At 50.5% G+C, this 19,072-nt stretch overlaps 1 protein-coding gene across 2 annotated transcripts; it reads left to right on the forward strand.

Moving 5' to 3' along the window:
• The first annotated feature begins 1,783 nt into the window (after positions 1-1,783).
• Positions 1,784-19,072, forward strand: SCNN1B (sodium channel epithelial 1 subunit beta). Of its 2 annotated transcripts, none has more exons than XM_054843410.1 (14): positions 1,784-1,836; positions 4,324-4,555; positions 7,598-7,916; positions 8,817-9,219; positions 10,443-10,636; positions 11,507-11,610; positions 12,062-12,225; positions 12,685-12,792; positions 15,773-15,890; positions 16,646-16,721; positions 16,911-16,968; positions 17,266-17,327; positions 17,960-18,035; positions 18,503-19,072. In XM_054843410.1, exons 3-14 carry the CDS (start codon positions 7,606-7,608, stop codon positions 18,866-18,868), a joined length of 2,040 nt encoding a protein of 679 aa, XP_054699385.1. In that variant the 5' UTR covers positions 1,784-1,836; positions 4,324-4,555; positions 7,598-7,605; the 3' UTR covers positions 18,869-19,072. The 2 variants fall into 2 exon arrangements, with proteins under 2 accessions (XP_054699385.1, XP_054699386.1); XM_054843411.1 differs by lacking the exon at positions 1,784-1,836 and adding an exon at positions 3,428-3,447.

Raw genomic sequence — 19,072 nt, forward strand, 5'->3', positions numbered from 1 at the left:
CTAGCTTCACAGCTGATGTTTCAAACCACTGAACAAATGCAGCCTGCTCTATTTTCAGCCTTAGAGCTGCCAGTGCTGGTAAAAGACATTGTTCTCGGGGGAAATAAGCAGTGATAGAAGGGTAATTATTTTGACAGGACAGAGGTTAGAAACTGGGTAAGTCCTGGTACTCACCATCAAACCTGTTCGTTCTAGCCTCACTTGGAAATACTGTTTAAACACAATCCCGCATTCCACTTCTGGCATAATGGTAGGAGGTACGCTTGTGCAATTTAAAAATAAAAATCCCTTTTGTTCCCAAACAACGAAACACAGGGACATTTGGGAAAGTCTGACCAAGTCCTGATTGAACAAGAACCTGTGATTACTTTTCCTAGCAAGAGGCAATCGTTACCTTTTACAATGCTTTGCTGCTCTATGGTGATTTATAGTTCCAAGGAGGTTTACACACATTTACTGTTCTGTTGTGAGGAGTTAACAGCTCCCACAATCACTCAAGATGCTTAAAGTTTTTGCTCTAAACCGCGTTTGTACAGTAGTGTTGTGTTCAGGGATCCCACCCCACGGCACGCAGTGCGCTCACCCCAGTGTAGAAAAACATGGAAAATAAATGGGAGGTGTGTGCGTCTCTTCAACCCCCCCCGAGGGATTAATTACGTGATCAATAGGAATCAGTGTGCAACACACCTAAGACTGAGATTAAGTCATAAAATGCAAAAGCACATGCTAACCACCGTGAAAATCGCAGACAACCGGGCTATGACGGTGCTCGTGAGGGTGCGTGGCCCTGTCTGAGTCGCTTGCGTTCCACCCTTGGAAGCAAATAGAAGCGCTGCTTAGTCTTTTAATTTCATTGTCATTTTATGGAAGCAGAGCTCATATCTCCTTTCAGACCCAGCCTGCCGGTCCAGCCGAGGCAGACTTCCACTCCTTCTATTTAAGCATCAACATCTTCTGTAGTCCACGCTTGAAAGACACAGGGTGTACAAAACACTGGCAGGAAAGCATGCCCAGCAGCAGGCTTGATAGTAAACACAGCTGCTCCATGAGACTTTAAAAAAAAAGAATTATAAGATCTTACACTTCTTTTAAAAAATAAGATTATAAGATCTTTTAAAAAAAGGATTATAAAACTTTTTTCAAAATACTATTGCAGTTCACCTGCAGTTCTTTAACCTATGTCAATGGCCTGTCACAGGGGATGGCTGGCACAAGGGAAGAAAAGAAGCAGCAAGGTGATGTCCTGGCGCTTCGGACATTTCAAAGCAGACTGAGAAACACACCGTAAATTGCTGCAGCACAATTTGCGTATTGGGGCAGTGGCCACAAGACCTGGTCCTCCTGTGAAAGTCTCCCTGCACTTTCCAAGCGACTGCCCGCATCCCAGCTACAACCCGAGCACTCCTTCCCCCACGGCTGCCATTCTAATAGGACTTTTTCTTCTTTTTGGGGAAAAAACAAGGGCAGGTGCTCATCTCTTAGCAGCGGGATGGAGGCACAACTTCCTCAACATCTTGTGTCACGGGGAGATTTGTGTTGCTGATCCTGCACTGCCCGCCTCTTTGTAGGACCGGGGTAGGAGCAGCAGAAGCGGCTGCAGTTCCTGCGGGGGGAGCGTTAGGAGAAAATTAAATAGTGCTGGGAGCAAATTAAAGCAAGGTTTCAACGAAGCCTGGACGAGCCACGACTAAACTGGGAGCGACTCCAGCTGAAGGAAAGGGAGGGTTTAGATGCACCGTCGTGAATGGGCGGGATGGGGCGGGACCGGGGCGGGGGAGGTGGCGGGGCCGGGCCCGCTCTCAGCGGGGAGCGCTGCCGGAGCCGCGCGGGCGGCAGGTACGGAGGAACCGGGATCGGCTGTGGGGACCCCCGGGGAGGGCGAGCGGGGTCGGGGCTGGACGGTCCCTTCGGCCCCGGGTCGCCGCCGGAGGGATGCCCGCGGGCGTACGCCCGCGGGCATCCCTCCGGCGGCGACCCGGGGCCGAAGGGACCGGCTTATTGGGTCAGGACCTGCGTGGGTTAGATAAAATGTCAGCATTTAAATGGTAGTACGTTTTTTCCCCCTGCTTCTTGCGGTGGAGGATGCGGTTTTAAGGTGTAATATTATTTATAGAAGGAGAAAAATAAGGAGGGTCTTTTGTTGACTTTTTTTTTTTGGGGGGGGGGGCGCGGTGGAATGAAAGGCTTTGATTCGGTCGTGGTGTCTTTCTACATTGATACTGACGTGAAGTCACCCGATCTTTGCATGCTTTTGCAACAACGGTGCAGGTTTTCCGTTTTGTTTTGTTTGTTTTGGGGGGTTTTTTTATCCAGTCAGGTATTCTGGATATGTGCAGTGTGCAGTCGTTCTTATTGAACCTCTGTTTACACAGGGTTTTCTTTAATCTCCCTGATAAAAGGTATGGAAGCAGACCGCAGCTTTCTGAATATTTCGCTGTCCGTTTCCTTTGTTGTGGGAAATGTGCCATTCACCTCGGGCTCCTGCTTCCCGGGTGAGGGCAGAGGATGCTCCCTCTCCGGGACACCGGCCTTACTGCAGAATAAGAGATCTGCAGGTGGGGAGGGAGATGCTGGAGGGTTTTGCATCTCTTACGTCCCAGGATTCACGTTGTTCATTGCACAAGCAGCAGAGTTAACTCTCAGCAATGTGACCTTACCAGCACGTGAGAGGGAAGGCTCGTCATCGTCCTAGGAGACAGGGACATCACGGGAAACACAGGGTTAGGCAGGCAAGGGAAGCAGGGATGGAGAGTCTAACATACGGTGCAGAGAGTCAGTTAAATGCTATGTAAACTTCCAGACTGTAAATATTCTTCGAGTGTTGTATGCGTGCCGGTCAGGATTAGAGACGTGGAGGCGCCTGCACGGATCGGGGCGGCTATGGGCGTCTGAGCCTCACACACAACAGCAAGGCAAAGCATCTGCTGAGCGCTCTGTGATCCCGGGCTCAGAAAGGGCTTTCGTTGCTCACTGACATTTTACTGCTCCACTTTTTCAACTGCCAACCTGTAAACTTATGACGTAATAAACCCTTTTCCTCCAACTTGCAAAAATACCACTAGATAGCCTAAATGTCTTCTCTAGGAAAACAAGGTCTTTTCATCAGGCTCTGGAGAAGATGGCAGATGAGCAGCTGGTGATCAAAGAGGAATGACTGTTGTGTGTGCCAGTAGAGAAAGCAGTGAATAATTGTAGTATCAGGCCCAGCAGTGTTGGAATGTTTTTGCAGCCAAGGTACCACCCTGGAGCCTCCAAGAGTGTGCTGAGTTTTGTGTCTTTTATTTCCTCTAAGTGGCAATTGCCCTAGGAAAATCCCAGAGGAGATTCAACACAGTCAACACAATCATTTCGTAATGTGGGAGTCTGATCTCACCCGTAAGGTGGAGGAGTTTCACCTGGCATGATGCTGGGATGATGCAGGGCTGGATGTGTGGCTGCCAGGGGAAGGTGAGGACACCTCCTTTGCAGCACAAAGCAAACCATGTTAGAACCAGGGACAAGTTGCTTTTAGAATGGCTTTGGTCATCACGGGGATGCAGTTATTGCCAGGAGAAGGGCACGTGGCACCCCATGCACCACAGAGCTCTTGTGGCCCTAGGGTTGGCTCCCGATAGTCATTTTAGATGAGACCAGTGTGACAAGGGGCAGCCCAGAGCCAAGCACGGCAGTGGGGAGGTGGCGAAGGAAGCGGTGGTGGTTCCCCAGAGCGGGTCCAGCACAGGCTGGCGAGGTCGGTGCTTGCAGAGCGCGCTGTGAGCTGCAAGTGCTGCCGGGACCCTCGGGGCTGTAAAGCAGCAGTAACGCGCTGCTACAGCTCACCTGCAAAGGAGAACGAAGCCAGTTCTTATCTGCATGTTAGAGGCCAGTCCTGCAAACGGAGCAGCGTGACAATAAAAAATGCAAAGGAGGAAAAGGAGTGGGGGAGCCGAATGAGTGCGTGTTCCCCTTCCTTGACCGGGGCCTTGGAAGTGGAGCAGCCAAACAAGAAATAAATCCAGTGAGCGGCAGCAGGGAGCTGCCAAATGTCCAGGCCCTTGAGCTTCACACGCTGTGCGAATAACGGGGAATTTGAGGGCGGCAGCAGGGACAGACTTTTTGTAACCGTGAGACTGCCCTGCATGGTACACACCAGCAGGAGCCAGGCTGCACGTCCATCGAGGGGGAAGCACCTTCTGAGTCCCCAGCCCTGATCTCCTCAGGTCCTGTCCCGCAGCAGCCTCCGCTCCCTTTCTCCGGAGGGGGTTTTGGGAAGGGGTGAGAGTCATCTATGTACCGATGGAGGATGGGCCTTCTCATCCCTCATTTGTCACCTGTCTGCTCCAGGTACAGCCCGCTGATGGAGGAGAGCAGGACAGGATCCAGGCTGGCACCAAACCCAGTACCATCCCCACTGCAAACAGCTACGGCATCTGAGCACTGAGCCTCTGTGCCCGGGGTGAGGAGCCCCCCAGTAACAGGGGCTTTGGCTTCCAGCGTGCAAGGCACCTCACACAGAGTGGCTTTCAGCAGAGAGAAAGAAACGAGAAGACTATTTGGAAACATTCTGAAAATAAAGGTAAGAAGAAACCTATTAAAATGAGAAAAAAGATTGAAAAAATGTCACCCAAATATGGCCAAGTGCAGCTTTTGCTTAATGCCATTTCTTTTATCAAATGATCTGTTTAAAAGCACAGCTTATGCCTAAAGGAAGTGTAAACCTGGGTCTTTCACTCTGCTGCCATGTTAAGACATCCCCTGCAAAACCTGTGACTGTCTGCTTGGCTGTATTGCCAGCACACCTTTGCTAACTTGTTTATTTTTTTTTTTAATTTTGGGATCCATGTGTTTTCATGGCGGGGCAGGGATGCTGCAAGCATCCTGCGAGAGGATGCTCTTCCAGCCATCCCCATCCCTGCACCTGTCCTCCCGCTGGCAGGTGCCCCGAGGGGCTGTGGGACAGAGCAGCACTTGCAAAGAACAGGTCCAGCAGCTTTGACATTGGGAAAAAAAACATTCTGAATCACTTTAAAACATATCTAAAACTAATTTAATCTTATTTTCCACAGTGTAGCCTGAATCTAACTTAAAAATGTAAAACCGCTGCCCTTCAGCACGATGTTTTTACAGTTGGTGAGCTGAAGAGATAAAGCGAGCTGGAAACACTCTAATCTCTGCTTAAAACTGATTTGGAGCTGGTCTTCCTTTCCTAGTGCAGCATCTTCCCCTTGCTATCACTAGCAAGCATACCGTGACTTTGCAAAGAGCACTCTCAGGTTAGGTGGTTAAACGGAATTAAATTCAAGGTGGAGAACAAGCGTATCGATGACTCCTGCAAAACCATGAACAAAGATAAAGCAGCATCAAAATTAGCTGTTCAGTTTTAACTTTACTCAGTTATGAAAGTAGAGTTTTTACTGTGTGTGTGCTCCTCAATCCGTAAGTATGTGTCTCAACATTGCCGTCACGAAAACAACAACCCTAAAATCCATCTTGAGGAAACAATATAAAAGGAAATAATCACTTCTTACTGCAACGTGAGGTTGATGAGCAACCGACAAAGATCTGTATGACAAACGGGGATCCCTCTGTGGCAGGTCTCGGACTCTCGGCAGGAGCCCACGCTCCGCGTTTGGCCGGCGCGGTCTGTGAGCAGCAGAGCAAACAGGCTGCAGGGCATGTGGCCAGTCAGGTCCAGCCGGGCTGGATTTTGCCCAGTGCAGTGTAGGTGTGTTTTAAATTTTAATCTAATCTAAATCTTTTATTGGATTTCTTAAAAGACAGAAAATATTTACTAGTTTGCCTTGCTAGTCTCTCTGGATGTAAATGTATTTTGACAATACTGTTTTATAAAGCAGAGACCGGTCTTGAGGCCGTGCCTTGAGATGGGGTTGTGTTCACATGCGGCGGCAGACGGCTCAGGCAGAACGGCCGTGTGTGTTTTGCGTCTTCCCTAAGCCAACCAAGCAGAGGCTAACAGCGTTCCTCCTCGGTTTATTATAGTCCTGCCCAAAAGCCAGTGAGCACCTGACGCAATGCAAGCTCCTTCTGTGAATAAACCCTTCTGCAGGCACCTGTGGGTGGGAACCTCTGTGGCACCGAGTTCACGGAGGACGAGCCGATGACGCACTGGTGGCTCAGGGGTCCGGGAGGTCCGAGTCCCAGGACACGTGTTCCTCGGAGAACAAAACGCTTTCACACAAGAGTAGAGCCTGCCCTCAAATCTCTGAGGAAGCAGCTGGAGTTTCTTCTTTCCAAAGCACTCTTCCATCAAGATCTCGTGGTGTTAGGCTGTGTCTAACATCACACGCAATAGGGTGTGCAAGGAAAATCGTCATCTCTCTTCACATCGTGGAGTGAGACATCATAAAACCTTTGGTTTTATACTTTTATCAAACTCTGTATATACTACTCAGGAGATTTTGCAGATCTGGCCAATAAATCAATGAATCAGTATTAGCGTGTTGGGGTTTTTTTGAAAAGTAAGAAGGACGCAGTTGCCACCGCTCCCCAAGAGGCCTGTGCGCACCCTTCAGCTTCCTTTTGTACGTTTGGTGGCCTATCTACAAGTAACTTCATGTTAATCTAGTTTCTGCATTGCAGAGTACTGCTCGTTATTGAAATATCGCTGTGTTATTTCAGCACTCTTTCTTCTAGGATGCGGAGTTATAAACTGCATTAATCTTAAATCCTGTTCTCCTACAGTTTAAATCTGAAAAATGTTCTAAGCGGCTGACTCGGGTTTGTTTTGAAATCCTGCCTCGGGATATTAAGATTTAGTAACAGAAATTCTCGCCTTAAAATAGCAGCACAAAATGTTCTATTTACTCACAATGTGAATGTAAAATATGCAGCATCCCTCACATGAGCAGTGGAAGCATACCGATAGTATCTGAAAGACAAAGGAATTTGGTGGAAAAAACCAATCTGCTGTTCTTCCTCTGGCGGGCAGCAGCACTGAACAGCATTCCTGGCCCTGGGAAAGGTGCTGCTGGTTCCAGGTCCTCTTCTCCTGCCCCCTCCAATAGCCTGGTGCACTGCAATACTTTTTACTTTTAAGAAAAATTGTCTTAAGCCCTATATTAGCTTGAACACTAAACGCCGTTAGCCTGAATTCTACCTGACACCAGCTCATGTGCGTGCTGCTTGGTCCATCTAGTGTTGGCAAAGGTCTCGGGCGATGTTAGAGACGTCCTTGTTTGCACGCAGAACACCGACTCGCTAAAATGTTGTCTCGTTATTTACTGCAACACCTGCAGGGCCCGGGGGCCAGTTCTCAGTCAGTCACCGCAGGCGCAGCCGTCTCCAGCAGGTCCAAGTCACTTAACTCTTGTGGGGTCAGAAGGGACCCCAGAAGGGACGTGTCAAAAACATTCGCCGCTTTTGGAACTGCAAAGCGCAAACCTCCCCCTCGTGCCTTCTTGGGAGGTGGGGGGCTGTCTCACTGCCACGGCGTGACCCTGCAGAACATCTGCTCTGAGCTCCTCCGGGTTATAAAACCACGGTCGTGCCATCACATGACCACTCCAGCTTTGCTTTGCTGACAACACAAGTGTACTTGGCGTGATACAAACCTTGCCTCTCCAAATAGCTGTTTTGGTGTCTTTTCTCCCATTTGCAGACAGCAGCATGAACCTGAAGAAGTACTTCATTCGGGCGCTGCACCGCCTGCAGAAGGGCCCTGGCTACACCTACAAGGAGCTGCTGGTCTGGTACTGCGACAACACCAACACCCACGGCCCGAAGCGCATCATCAAAGAGGGGCCGAAGAAGAAATTAATCTGGTTCTTCCTAACGCTGCTCTTTGCATCTCTGGTCTTCTGGCAGTGGGGTATCCTCATCAACACCTACCTCTCCTATAACGTCACGTCATCTCTCTCTATTGGCTTTAAGACCATGAAGTTCCCAGCAGTCACGGTCTGCAATGCCAACCCTTTCAAGTGAGTTTTTCTTTGCCTAATTTTCCCAGTCATGCATTAACACCCTCAGTTATATTTTAGCATAAAGTACTGTGGATCCCTTCCTGTCTCAGGTGTGTTAGGAGCATCAGTGGAAATGATCCTTTGACTCACCAAGTGGCACTGAAAACCGAAGGAGAACGACATAAAGGGGAACGGCTCAGGGCCGGCGCAGGGTCCGTGTGCCTGCGAGTTTGCCTGGGTTTCCTTACTGTATCAGTTAATCTAATGATGGTTATTGCCTCCCTGCAAACTTTCCCTGGCTCAAGGAAAACTCGAAGTTCAACTTACTTGTCACAACCAAAATCAGCCTCTCGATCTTTCCCCACAATTCCTTTCTTTCTCCTTCCTCCCTGTGACCGTACCTCTTATCGCTCACGCTCTGGCCATTAAGAGCTGGTTAAACAGTAGTATCTGCTGGGACCTGCAGGGATACAACTTGATCACAATTTCAAAGGAGTAACTGATTTTTATTTGAGTTGCTTCAAATTTATATCCACGCAATAGCCTAGCCCACGGCAAGATGCTCTCGATTGACGCACAGGAATTATTTTGTTTTTTTTTTTTATTCTCTGCTTGCTAGAGATGTTTTGTGTAAACTACAGTGTATTACTGAAATACAACCAATTCGGTTCTGCTGTGACAGAACACTGTTCACCACCACAGCACTCTGTTTATCCTTCCGCTGGTTTTCCACCCGGTTGCAGGCTGCTGGGATGCCTGAGTCCGAGCTGGCCGTGCTCTGCACGGAGGCTCCATTGTTCTCCAGTAAATCTTTAGGCAGTGATCCATGGTGCCCAGGAAGATCCAGGCAAGTGGAGCAGCAGATGAGCACATCCCCACTGCCTTGGCACCGCCTGGTAACTACTCTTTGTCCTGCAGATACTCAGAGGTGAAGCATCTGCTGAAAGAACTGGACAGGCTCATTGAAGCAGCACTGGAGAGGATCCTGCAGCCTGCGCCGTGGAACAGCAGCGAGAACACCTCCCCACCACTCGACCTGGAGCTCTGGCACCAGATACCCCTGGTCCTTATCGATGAGCACGACAAAGACAACCCCATCATCCTGGACATCTTTGAGAGTAACCAGACCTCTGCGGGCAACCAAACCTCTGCAGGAAATCAAACCGCTGAGGGCAATGAAACCTCTGCGGGCAATGAAACCTTTGCGGGCAACCATACCACTGAGGGCAACCAAACCTCTGCAGGCAACCAAACGGCTGCTCCACCTGCCCCAGCCAACACGACGTCGGAAGAAAAGAAGTACAAGCTGGCGGTGAAGCTGGTGAGAGGGGTCCCGCGGGAGGCAGCTGGGGAGGGGCAAGGGATGAGCAGCGCTGGGCGCCTCGGCAGGGATGCAGCATGGAGATCGGCGTCTCTTCCCCACCAGCTGCCTGTGGCCACTCTGCTGCAGGGCTCTGGTCCGGCTGCGCCAGGGCCGGGGGCTGCCTGTGCTGGCAGCACCCTCTGTACAGGGCACGCGGAGCCCATGGGCAGTTTGCAAGTTACGGCGTGTTATTTCAAGGCTCCGGGGCTGTTTGTTGTTTTTCTGAGGAAGGCAGCACAGAGGTATTTTAAGATTTCTTTTTAAATTTCAGAGGGGGGTCTGATGCCCTGCAGGTTACGTAGCCAGACACCCAGCTGAAGATGCTGGATTTCTGCACGTGGGGCCTGCAGCAGGATCATACCCTAAATATACTGCCCTAAATGAAAGGAAGCCCAGCAAGGAGCTGTGTTACGTTAGTCCATGGTGAACGTAGGTAGCTGCATAACATCAGTCAGATCAGCGGGCCCCTCATGCGAAAAGGGACTGACAGCACGTAGCAGCCTAGCACCACATCAGAGATACGGAGTGGATCCTGCCAGCAGGTCCGTCAGCCTCTGGCGAGAGGGATGCTGGAAACGCTGGGCAGTAACTGAGCTGTGGAGTCTGCCCGCAGCGCAGAGGACAATGCTGTACATCCTCTGGGATTGCCCAGCGCAGCCCTGCTGCAGGCTGAGCCCAGGGCAGAGCCAGGGCAGATGTACTCCACGCAGGCTCCCTGCCGCCTTCACCTCTTCCTTGGGTCCGGCACCCAAAATGCTGGGGAGAGGCTGTGGCTGCTGCCCCTGCCATCCTCACTGCAGAGGCACATGGTGGTCTCGTGACCCCCCACCCTCTGCTCCCACGGAGGCTTCAAGGACCCTGCCTGACCAGACCTTGGAAGCTGGGACAACTCCGGTCTTAAAGAATTGACCCAAAAGTGACGTTTTCTGTAAGCTTGTGGAGGTAACGCTGGGACCGATGGGAAATCTCCCTGGGGAAGGGACGCGTCTGTAAACACATGCAGATGTGGCAGCCGGCTCCGCAGCTCCCATCTGGCCGTACCTCTCATTTCCCGGGGAGCAGCAGGCAGGACTGGCATCAAGCCAAGCGCGCGCAGGGAGAGGGGGCATGCCATGCCGTACGTCCCTCCTGCCGTCCCCCGCCACGGGACGGGGTCAGACCTGCCTGCTGTGTGTCCCCAGTGCAGCCATCAGGGCTCCGACAACTGCACCTACAGGAACTTCACCAGCGCGGCGCAGGCGGTGACCGAGTGGTACATCCTGCAGTCCACGAGCATCCTCTCCAAAGTCCCGCTGCAAGAGAGAATCAAGATGGGCTACCAGGCAGAGGACATGATCCTGGCGTGTCTCTATGGGGCTGAACCCTGCAACTACAAGTAGGTGCATACCGAGCTCCCTGCCCTTCCCTGTCACATCAGGAATGGTACAGGATGCTAAAGGCACGACAGCCTTTTGCTTTTCTCTTTTTAAGGTATATATCAGTTAATAAAGAGATTTCTGCTGGTTCTTAACTCTAACAACATTTCCCAGAGGGTTTCTGGGTGTGATCCTGGCTGAAACAAGTTATTTTGGGGTAGTGCTGGCTTTAGATTTAGTTTTGGATGGGCCGTTTTGCTCATGACACATCAAGACTAACAGCGTCCATGGGACCTTCCCAGGATGGGACCTGCCAGCGCGGGTGCAGAGTCAGCATACCGCTGGCACAGCAGTGCAGCCCCCGGTTACAGCCCCCCCCTTCTTTTTACACAAAGCTCCGATAAATGCATTTTAGCCATCGTTTCTTATGAACGCCAAATTTATATATCCAGCTTTGAGAAACGCGAGCGCACAGCAGCAGCCCAGGCTGCAAGGAGTCCTGTCCCCTCTGCAATGCCCCTTCTGCAAAGAGGGCAACAGAGAATTATTTTCAAAGAATGATATAACACCAGCCAAAACCTGTTAGCGTAGCTCAGATCAAGCAATTATTTCTCTCATCTGTGTGACAGATGATTCTTTTCCATTCCGACAAAGCATTATCCCCGGTGGCTGCGCCTCAGTACACACCAGTACCTTGCTCTGCTTTTTTTCAACAGCAGATTGATTGAAATTATATCAGCTGAAATTTCTATACAGGCGTTCAACAGATGAAGCAATTTAAAGTGAATCCCAGATGTAGTTGCCAAAAAAAGCAGTCCCACCAGATGCATTATTTTATAATCCTTTAGTCCTCCCCAAGAGTCACAGTTTTATGTGCATGATTCTTCCAGGAATTTCACTCAAATCTACCACCCAGACCATGGTAACTGCTACATCTTTAACTGGGGCATGGACGAAGAGGCTTTGAATTCTTCCAACCCCGGAGCTGAGTTTGGTAAGAGAGCGCTCTGCTAAGGAGGAAGGAGCTAAAGGACCAGAAGTGCTGGGAGTTACTCTGTCTCTCAGTGGCCGTCTCTGTGAGATACAACAGATTTATGATTTCTGGGACAGCAGGGAGTAACCTTTCCAGGAGGGAAAAAGCCCCCAAAAGGGAAATGTGCCACATAGAAACAAGCAATGTGACTACAGATGTTGCTTTGCGGCAGTGCAACATCTGGATAGCTGAAATATTCGAGGCAATGTCTGAATAGTCAATCAGATCTTTCCATCCCGTGCGTTCACCGTCGTGTGTATTTATGCACATGCAAGGCTGCCATGACAGCCAGACCCCGGCTCTTCTCCAAGGAACGGATTTCTGTGCACAGTGAGAAAATAGACTTCATTTTTTCCTAAAGACTCGCATTTCTATACAATTCCTGTTCTGAGTGTTTTGTCTGGTGTCCCAGGGCTGAAGTTAATTCTGGACATCAGCCAGCAAGACTATATCCCCTACCTGTCATCCGCTGCCGGGGCCAGGCTCATGCTGCATCAACAGAAGAGCTTCCCCTTCCTTAAGGATCAGGGCATCTATGCAATGGCCGGGACGGAAACCTCCATCGGCGTGTTAGTGGTATGTGTGGCATTCCTCTAGAGCAGATTGTCTGAGAATAATGTTATCTGATGGGACTGCAACCAAGTTTGTTTTAAGTCTCGGCTGAACTGGCTCAAACCAAAAGAGTCAAGGTATACGCTAGCTGTGGGCTGGAACAGTTTATGGAGACTTTTATGTAACTGTCCTGGCAAAGTGCTTTACTGAAGCCAAAATATTGAGCTCAGGTTATTGTTCCTTCTTCCTTTAGCATGTCAGAAGGTGCCTTGCTAAAACATGCTGCTCTTGAACACCTCCATCTGCCTCGATCCAGCCCTGGGGAATGGGCCGCATCTCTTTCAGCTCTGCCGCTGAATGATTCTTTGATTTTTTTCAAAGCCATCAGGGAATACAGGAATTACAGAGTCTCTAGAAAATGGGCACCAGGGACCTGGGGAGGAGCGCTAGCTACTGAAGTTTGCTGTTTCGGTTTTCTTTCAGGATGAACTGGAACGGATGGGTTATCCCTACAGTGACTGCACCATGAACGGGTCTGACGTCCCTGTAAAAAATCTCTATAGCCAGTATAATACTTCCTATTCCATACAGGTAAAATATGTTTTTAAATCAAACAAACAGGGCTGTTTAGGAAAAATCTTTAACCAGCATGCAGGATTACTGGAGCATCAGCAATGATAAAGTAGAAAGCATAACCTAAACATGGGAACCGTCTTTTGGGGTAATAAACCGGCACTCGAGTCTGAAGACTCAATAGCCCCAGGCTTGGAAATGATCCCAGTGGATCCAGTGGAAATAACTGTGTCTTGCAGGAGCAAGACCTAATGATGCAAGTATTGAAATTTGCTTCAAAAGATAAGGAACATTGCTCCGGCAGGCAGCGCAGTTTAATGTAATCTTCAGTCAAAACAGCTCATACGGCCAGGAAGGGGCATCAGTAGGTATTGTGTCCTTAGCCAGGTATGAAGTTTGTTTCATTTTGAGAGGGATGAAAATGGTCATTTCTGTAATTTTCTCAAAAGCCAAAAACACAGCAACCCCCCCCCGATCTCTGCTGTTACATGGGACCCTGCTATGTGTCACCTACTAATTTGCAAACAAAAAAGCAAATATTTTTACTCCCATATATATAAGCGCAGTTTAATGCTGGTCCTTTCCTCGTATGCTCGGCTCCCCAAAGCGGAGGGTTCCCACCCATCCTGAAAAGCAGGCAAAGCCAGAACAAGGTGCGCCTGGGTCCCTTAAAAACCCCTGGTTCTTCAGTTTTCCCCCCTTTTGGGTCCCCGAGCAGCCCCGGTTGCAGGGGCTGAAACTCCCAGTAGCTTTGGCTAATGCCAGTTCCTTAATAACGTAGGAAACGCTGGGAAAATACATCTTCCAGAGCGTCCAGCTGGGAGCGCGGAGTCCCAGGCTCCGTGCAGGGACCGCGGGGGCAGCAGCGGGGACCCGATCTGCTCCGGACGGGGACAGGCACAGCGTTAGCCCGACGCTCCTCTGCCGGCTGCCCACCTGAGCCACAGGAGGCTGCGGAGCAGTTTTTCTTCTTTAAAAAGAATAACTGCTCATGCCACGTCGTTAAGGCAATTAGTTTCTTTTTTTCAGCCGTTGAGAGTATCTTTTTTTTCCCTACAACTTCCATGCTTGGCTGAAATCTTTTAATTATAGGTAGATCAACCAGCAAGAGGTAGACTCTAGTCGTTACCCGTGTCCAACGGGCTAACTTCTCTAAACTCGAGGAGTTATTGAGCAATCACCAGAGCTTCGTGCGCTGCCGTAACCAGGACAGCAAAGCTGCTCCGTCCGCAGCAACCGCAGGCACCGTCCTGCAACGTGAACGGTCACCGCGGCTCTGGGAAGCTTTTGCGGAGATGTTAATGCGACCTTTTTCATGAGATGGGCTGGCTGCTGCTGCTCGGGGCACGCCGCGGGGATAAAAGCTATCTGGAGAACTGTTGTGCTCTGAGTTTTAGCCATGGCATTGCTCTAATGTGCAAAGCAGCTTGTATTTTGTGTACACAAGTAGTATTTATCCCTGACAGGAGAGGAATATACAGGAGGGAGTTCTCTCCTGAACACTTCTGCCCTTTTAATCCTTTTCTCTTTAAGAGAATTAAGTCATTTTTTTCCCCCTGAAAATGCCTGCTTGTTTTGTATAGGAGATGAAGACAGACCTTTGCCTTTTCTTCACTTTAAAACTGGGATGAGAAAGTTGAGTGTTTGTAAACCTTGAATCTGTAAGAAAAATATAGTGTAAACATTAAGCGCTGGTTAATTTGTAACAGGCTATGACATAAGGGAGAAGCATTTTTGGAGGGTGAGATCTGGCAATAAGGAAAACATCAAAACCATTTTGGGGGTTATTTACAAAAGCCTGAAGAGTACACCCCAGACAAGTGGGAGGGCTTTGGTCTAGCAGGGGTTTTATATTTCTGCCTGTATATAATTATAACGATTGGACCGCTTTACCCTGCTTTTTAAGATGCTTATATAACATTTAAGCAAATACTTGAAATGAGTGCAGTATTACTTAAAAGTTGCTAAATGCTGACTGGGGTTCTATGTCCACATAATTCACGTCACTTCAGAGACCTCTCAGGAAAACCCGGCTTTTCCATCACTCCCTGATTGCAGTGAGCTCTGTAAGCATTTTGTACCACACAGAAATTCTCTGGTCGTTCCACCTAGCTGGAGCTGTTAAATTTAATTATCTTTTCATAGACTTTGTTATTGCTTTGTGCACTGTTTCATCCGAGTCCCACTCCAATCTCGGATGATTAACTTCATGCCTCGCTGAGCTAATGGCAGTGCTGCAGCCCGGCTCGCACGCTGCCGAAGCCGCGGCTGCGGTCCTTTCCAGGAGAGAAGCAGATGCACAGATAAGATAATTCAGATTTCTAAAACCTGCTCTTTATGTTGAAGTATTTTTAGAGTCCCCGCTTCAGAGTGGAAACCAGCCCTTTGTCAGTATGTCGTATAAAGCCTGGAGACAACCGCAGCGTCTATGAGTGTAGTAGAACGTTTTTATTCCTTTTTGGAAACTCCATATTACTTCCATGAAGCCCTAAATAGTTAAGCAATGAGCAGTTTCTTGTGCGACTGGGAGCAGGCACCGAGTTCCCTTCTGCTCCTGCAAGGTGACGTACCCATGGGCAACTCACAACTGGGACGTACCTTAAAACCTGGAGGAGCAGCAGTAAGAACCCATCATAAAGAAAACCGTAACTGCAGCACAACTCTACACATGGCCGCTTACCCACCCACCTTGTCTCACCGTTCTAAAGCCCGTGTGACTTGTGCCGGGCTTCCAGAGCCCGCCGCGGCGCCTGGCAATGCTCCGTGCGCACTGGAGGATGGGATTGCGCCATCGCGCAGGGACGGGCTCTGGCAGCACCCGCTCCTTCTGTGGCTTCAGCCTTCTCTGCGTGCGGCCACAAAACCAGCTGTGCAGCGCAAGAGAGAGAAAATACCTCAGAGTCGAGTAATTCTCATAGCCAGCGCAGACTCCAGCAGCACAGAGGCAGGCGGGGGGGTTCAGCCCACGTCTAAGCAGCTCCCTCTTCCCTTTTTTCAGGCTTGCCTGCGCTCTTGTTTCCAAAATCACATGATTGAAATCTGTGGATGTGGTCACTATATGTTTCCTTTACCTGAAGGGGTAAATTATTGCAATAACGAAGATAACCCAGGTTGGGGTAAGAACACGAACAAAACTAATTGCGCAGCCTTCCCAGGGTCCTGGCACGCAGGAGGGGTGGGAGCGGACGGGAGCTTTGTTGCTATTGTAAATGCAACAGGTGAATGGCTTTTGCCTGTGTACAGTCTCCCCGTGGCCGTTTGGGTCAGTACCGGGGAGAAGGGGTGAAATTTTGGTCCTGGCCGGGGCTGAGGGGCCTCAGCTTCCGCGCTGCCCCAGGGCAGGTCTCTCCTGGGCAGCCAGCTCCAGCCGGGGAAGGTCACGGGAGCCTCTGGGTACCAAAGAGATGGAAAAAGGGGTTAATGCTCCAGGCCTCCGTGCCTGAAGAGTTCAGAGACAAACTGCCCCGAGCAGGGGCAATGGGCTCCGGCAAGGATGCACACAGGTTGGGGGGGGTCTGGTGCTCCCCCACAGCCAGGCAGAGCCCGGCGGCACGGCTCCACGCAGGCAGCTCGGGCAGGCAGCTGCCCGTCTACCCCTGCAGCTGGCCAGGGCTGGGCCAAAACCACTGACATCGGGCAAGCTGACTCTATAGAAACTGTCTGCAGAAAATTTAAATTTATTTTTTATTTATTCTTAAATTGTCAGACCGCTTTGAGTTTCTCGAGGAAGGGGAGGTTAGAGGGGAAGACAGCAAACCTGTGCAGCAGGCTCATACCTAAATTTTCATTTTATTAAATGAAATTGATATAATCTAATAAGTGGGGTTCTTATCTAAACAGACGCTTTGATTTTTTTGTTTTCACCAAACAGCATATTGCTATTCATCACTGAGATCAAGTATAAGGCACAGACAGATTTGTATTGACTCTTGTAAGGAAACGTGCAAGTAAGTACATACACCGTTTCTGGCAGCTGTAAAGGTGGAGGGGATCCTGCATTTCGTCTCCCATCAGTTCTGACCTTTCTCAAATGGCAGCAAATCATGCGGGGCTGCTTTTCTGCATGAGAACTGAAGTTCCAGTGACTTCAGAGAAGGGGAAGCTTGCATACCAATGTTCTCCTTTCCTCTCTCCAGCGACACGCAGTATAAGATGACCATCTCCATGGCAGACTGGCCGTCTGAAGCTTCGGAGGTAACACCGATTTCTTGCTTTGAAACATTCGTTAATAATTACTTGTTCTTAGCCCCATGAATCACTCGGTATTTTCAGAGCTAATGTCCAGGTAGCACGTGCCTCTGCTAAATTACACGTTTTCAGCATGCAATCAATCACTAGTGCCAGGGCATGAGACAGGAGCAGGGACACCCCCCACAGAGCTCCTCCTCCCCGGGGTCCTGCACCGAGTCCTGCAACTCCCTTCAACTCCCTTGGGTTCCTGCCCCAGAGAGGATGCTTCTGCTCAGTTCTGAGTAAATTTTGTTTTCCTAGGACTGGATTTTCCATATTCTGTCTTATGAAAGGGATATGTCAACAAATGTGACTCTGGACAGGTAAGTGAAAGGAATAACCACTTTATCTTCTGTATTGAGCCTGTTAACATTAGATTAACATGAACCTTGGCGATGGGCCAGAGCACATGTGTGTTAATGCAAAGGGAGGACAAGATTTGGCGCCTGTTTGCCTGGAAGATACATAAAGTGCACTTCATGCATATCCTCTGCTCTCCATAGTGACAAACTGGGTCAGACAAACTCAAACGCGCAGTTAAGTTAAAATCGACATTAACCGCAGCACCTCGAATCAGTGGCATGTAGGAGTCTGGAAGCTCTGAAGCAGCGAACCCCCGGGGTCCAGCTCCTGGACTCTAACATCCATCCCTTCATACTTGCATCTCTGAATCTGCCAGCAGCAGCAGCAGTAGGGGGGATGCACCAAAATCGGGGTAACCAGTGAGTTACCCTTTGAGAACCTAAACCTTGAATTAGGGGGAAAAGAGGTTTTTTCTCCAAAGGAAAAAAAAAAATTAGAGAAGCAGGAAACGCTTTCACGGAGATTGGCTGATCTGTACGCGTTAAGCCCCCTGTAACGCAGTCAGTCGTGACGCAGCCGCTCTGGCGTTGGAACAGAGGTGCGGGATGCCCGCGGTCCGGCTCTGTGCTGACCTGCCGTTTGTCCCTTACAGAAACGGGATCATCAAGCTGAACATTTACTTCCAGGAGTACAACTACCGCACCATCTCAGAGTCTGCCGCCACGACGGTGAGTGCCCATCCCCGCCCTTCTGCCCAGTGCCACAACGTGCTGCAAGTGCCTGGCGAGCAGACGCCAAAATAAGTCACCCCAGACACACAGGCAGGGCTCAGCTCCTCGGGGCTGATCAGCCCTGGCCGGAGATGCCCCTCACCAGGAGTCTGCCGTATCCCTCGGTGCTTCACGTGGCCGTGGTGAGGACGCGGATGAAGCTGCCTCCACCGGCCAGTTCGCAGCCCTTGGTTCATTCTTCCCCCCCACGTCCTGTCCCCTCGCCAGTGCGGGGCAGCTCATTGAGAAGCAGCACCAGGGAGCGCAGCCCCTGCAGAGCGGCACCCGCAAGGCGAGGGACTCGGCAGGCAGGTCCCAGGGACAGGAGCATCACCTGGCTCAGCACCAGCACGCACGGTGATGGGCAGGGCTGAGCAGGGACCAGAGTCCACCACCTTGGCTCACTCCTGCTCTCCTTCCCGCAGATCGTTTGGCTGCTGTCAAGCCTGGGAGGCCAGTTCGGGTTCTGGATGGGAGGCTCGGTGCTGTGCCTCATCGAGTTTGGGGAAATCATCATCGACTCGCTGTGGATCACCATTATTAACGTGATCAGCTGGTGCAAAGGCCTGAAGCAGAAGCGGGCGCAGGCGCGGTACCCAGACGCCCCCCCAACGGTGTCGGAGCTGGTGGAGGCTCACACCAACCTGGGCTTCCAGCACGAGGACGCAGGTGCCCTCCCCAGGGACGAGGCGCTGCCCCCCGAGCCCGGCACACCCCCGCCCAACTACGACTCACTGCGCATGCAGCCCCTCGACGTCCTCGGTCCCGACAGCGACGCAGAAACCGAGTGAGCAGCGTGCCCCATCACCTCCCAACAGCCGCCGGCGGCAGGCTGCCATCGCCGTGCTCAATCTGCCGTTTGCTGAGCACTCTTCTACTCTATCGAAATTAGGAAGGAACTACAAAGCCCCGGCTGTGCTCCCCTCCCCCACGTAAAGCGTTCACTGTGAAGAAGCTCTGTGTAATAAACCCTGTAATAAATCTCATAGAGTCAG

Source organism: Grus americana, chromosome 15 (genome assembly GCF_028858705.1).
Source record: "Grus americana isolate bGruAme1 chromosome 15, bGruAme1.mat, whole genome shotgun sequence".
Lineage (NCBI taxonomy): Eukaryota > Metazoa > Chordata > Aves > Gruiformes > Gruidae > Grus > Grus americana.

What these genes read in the sequence shown, in the direction of transcription:
- SCNN1B (XM_054843410.1), top strand. Translation starts at nt 7,606, where the DNA reads ATGAACCTGAAGAAGTACTTCATTCGGGCGCTGCACCGCCTGCAGAAG. An exon ending in TCTTGTAAGGAAACGTGCAA is followed by an intron (nt 16,722 to 16,910) that starts GTAAGTACATAC and finishes TCCTCTCTCCAG; the next exon opens with CGACACGCAGTATAAGATGA. An exon ending in GGCCGTCTGAAGCTTCGGAG is followed by an intron (nt 16,969 to 17,265) that starts GTAACACCGATT and finishes TTGTTTTCCTAG; the next exon opens with GACTGGATTTTCCATATTCT.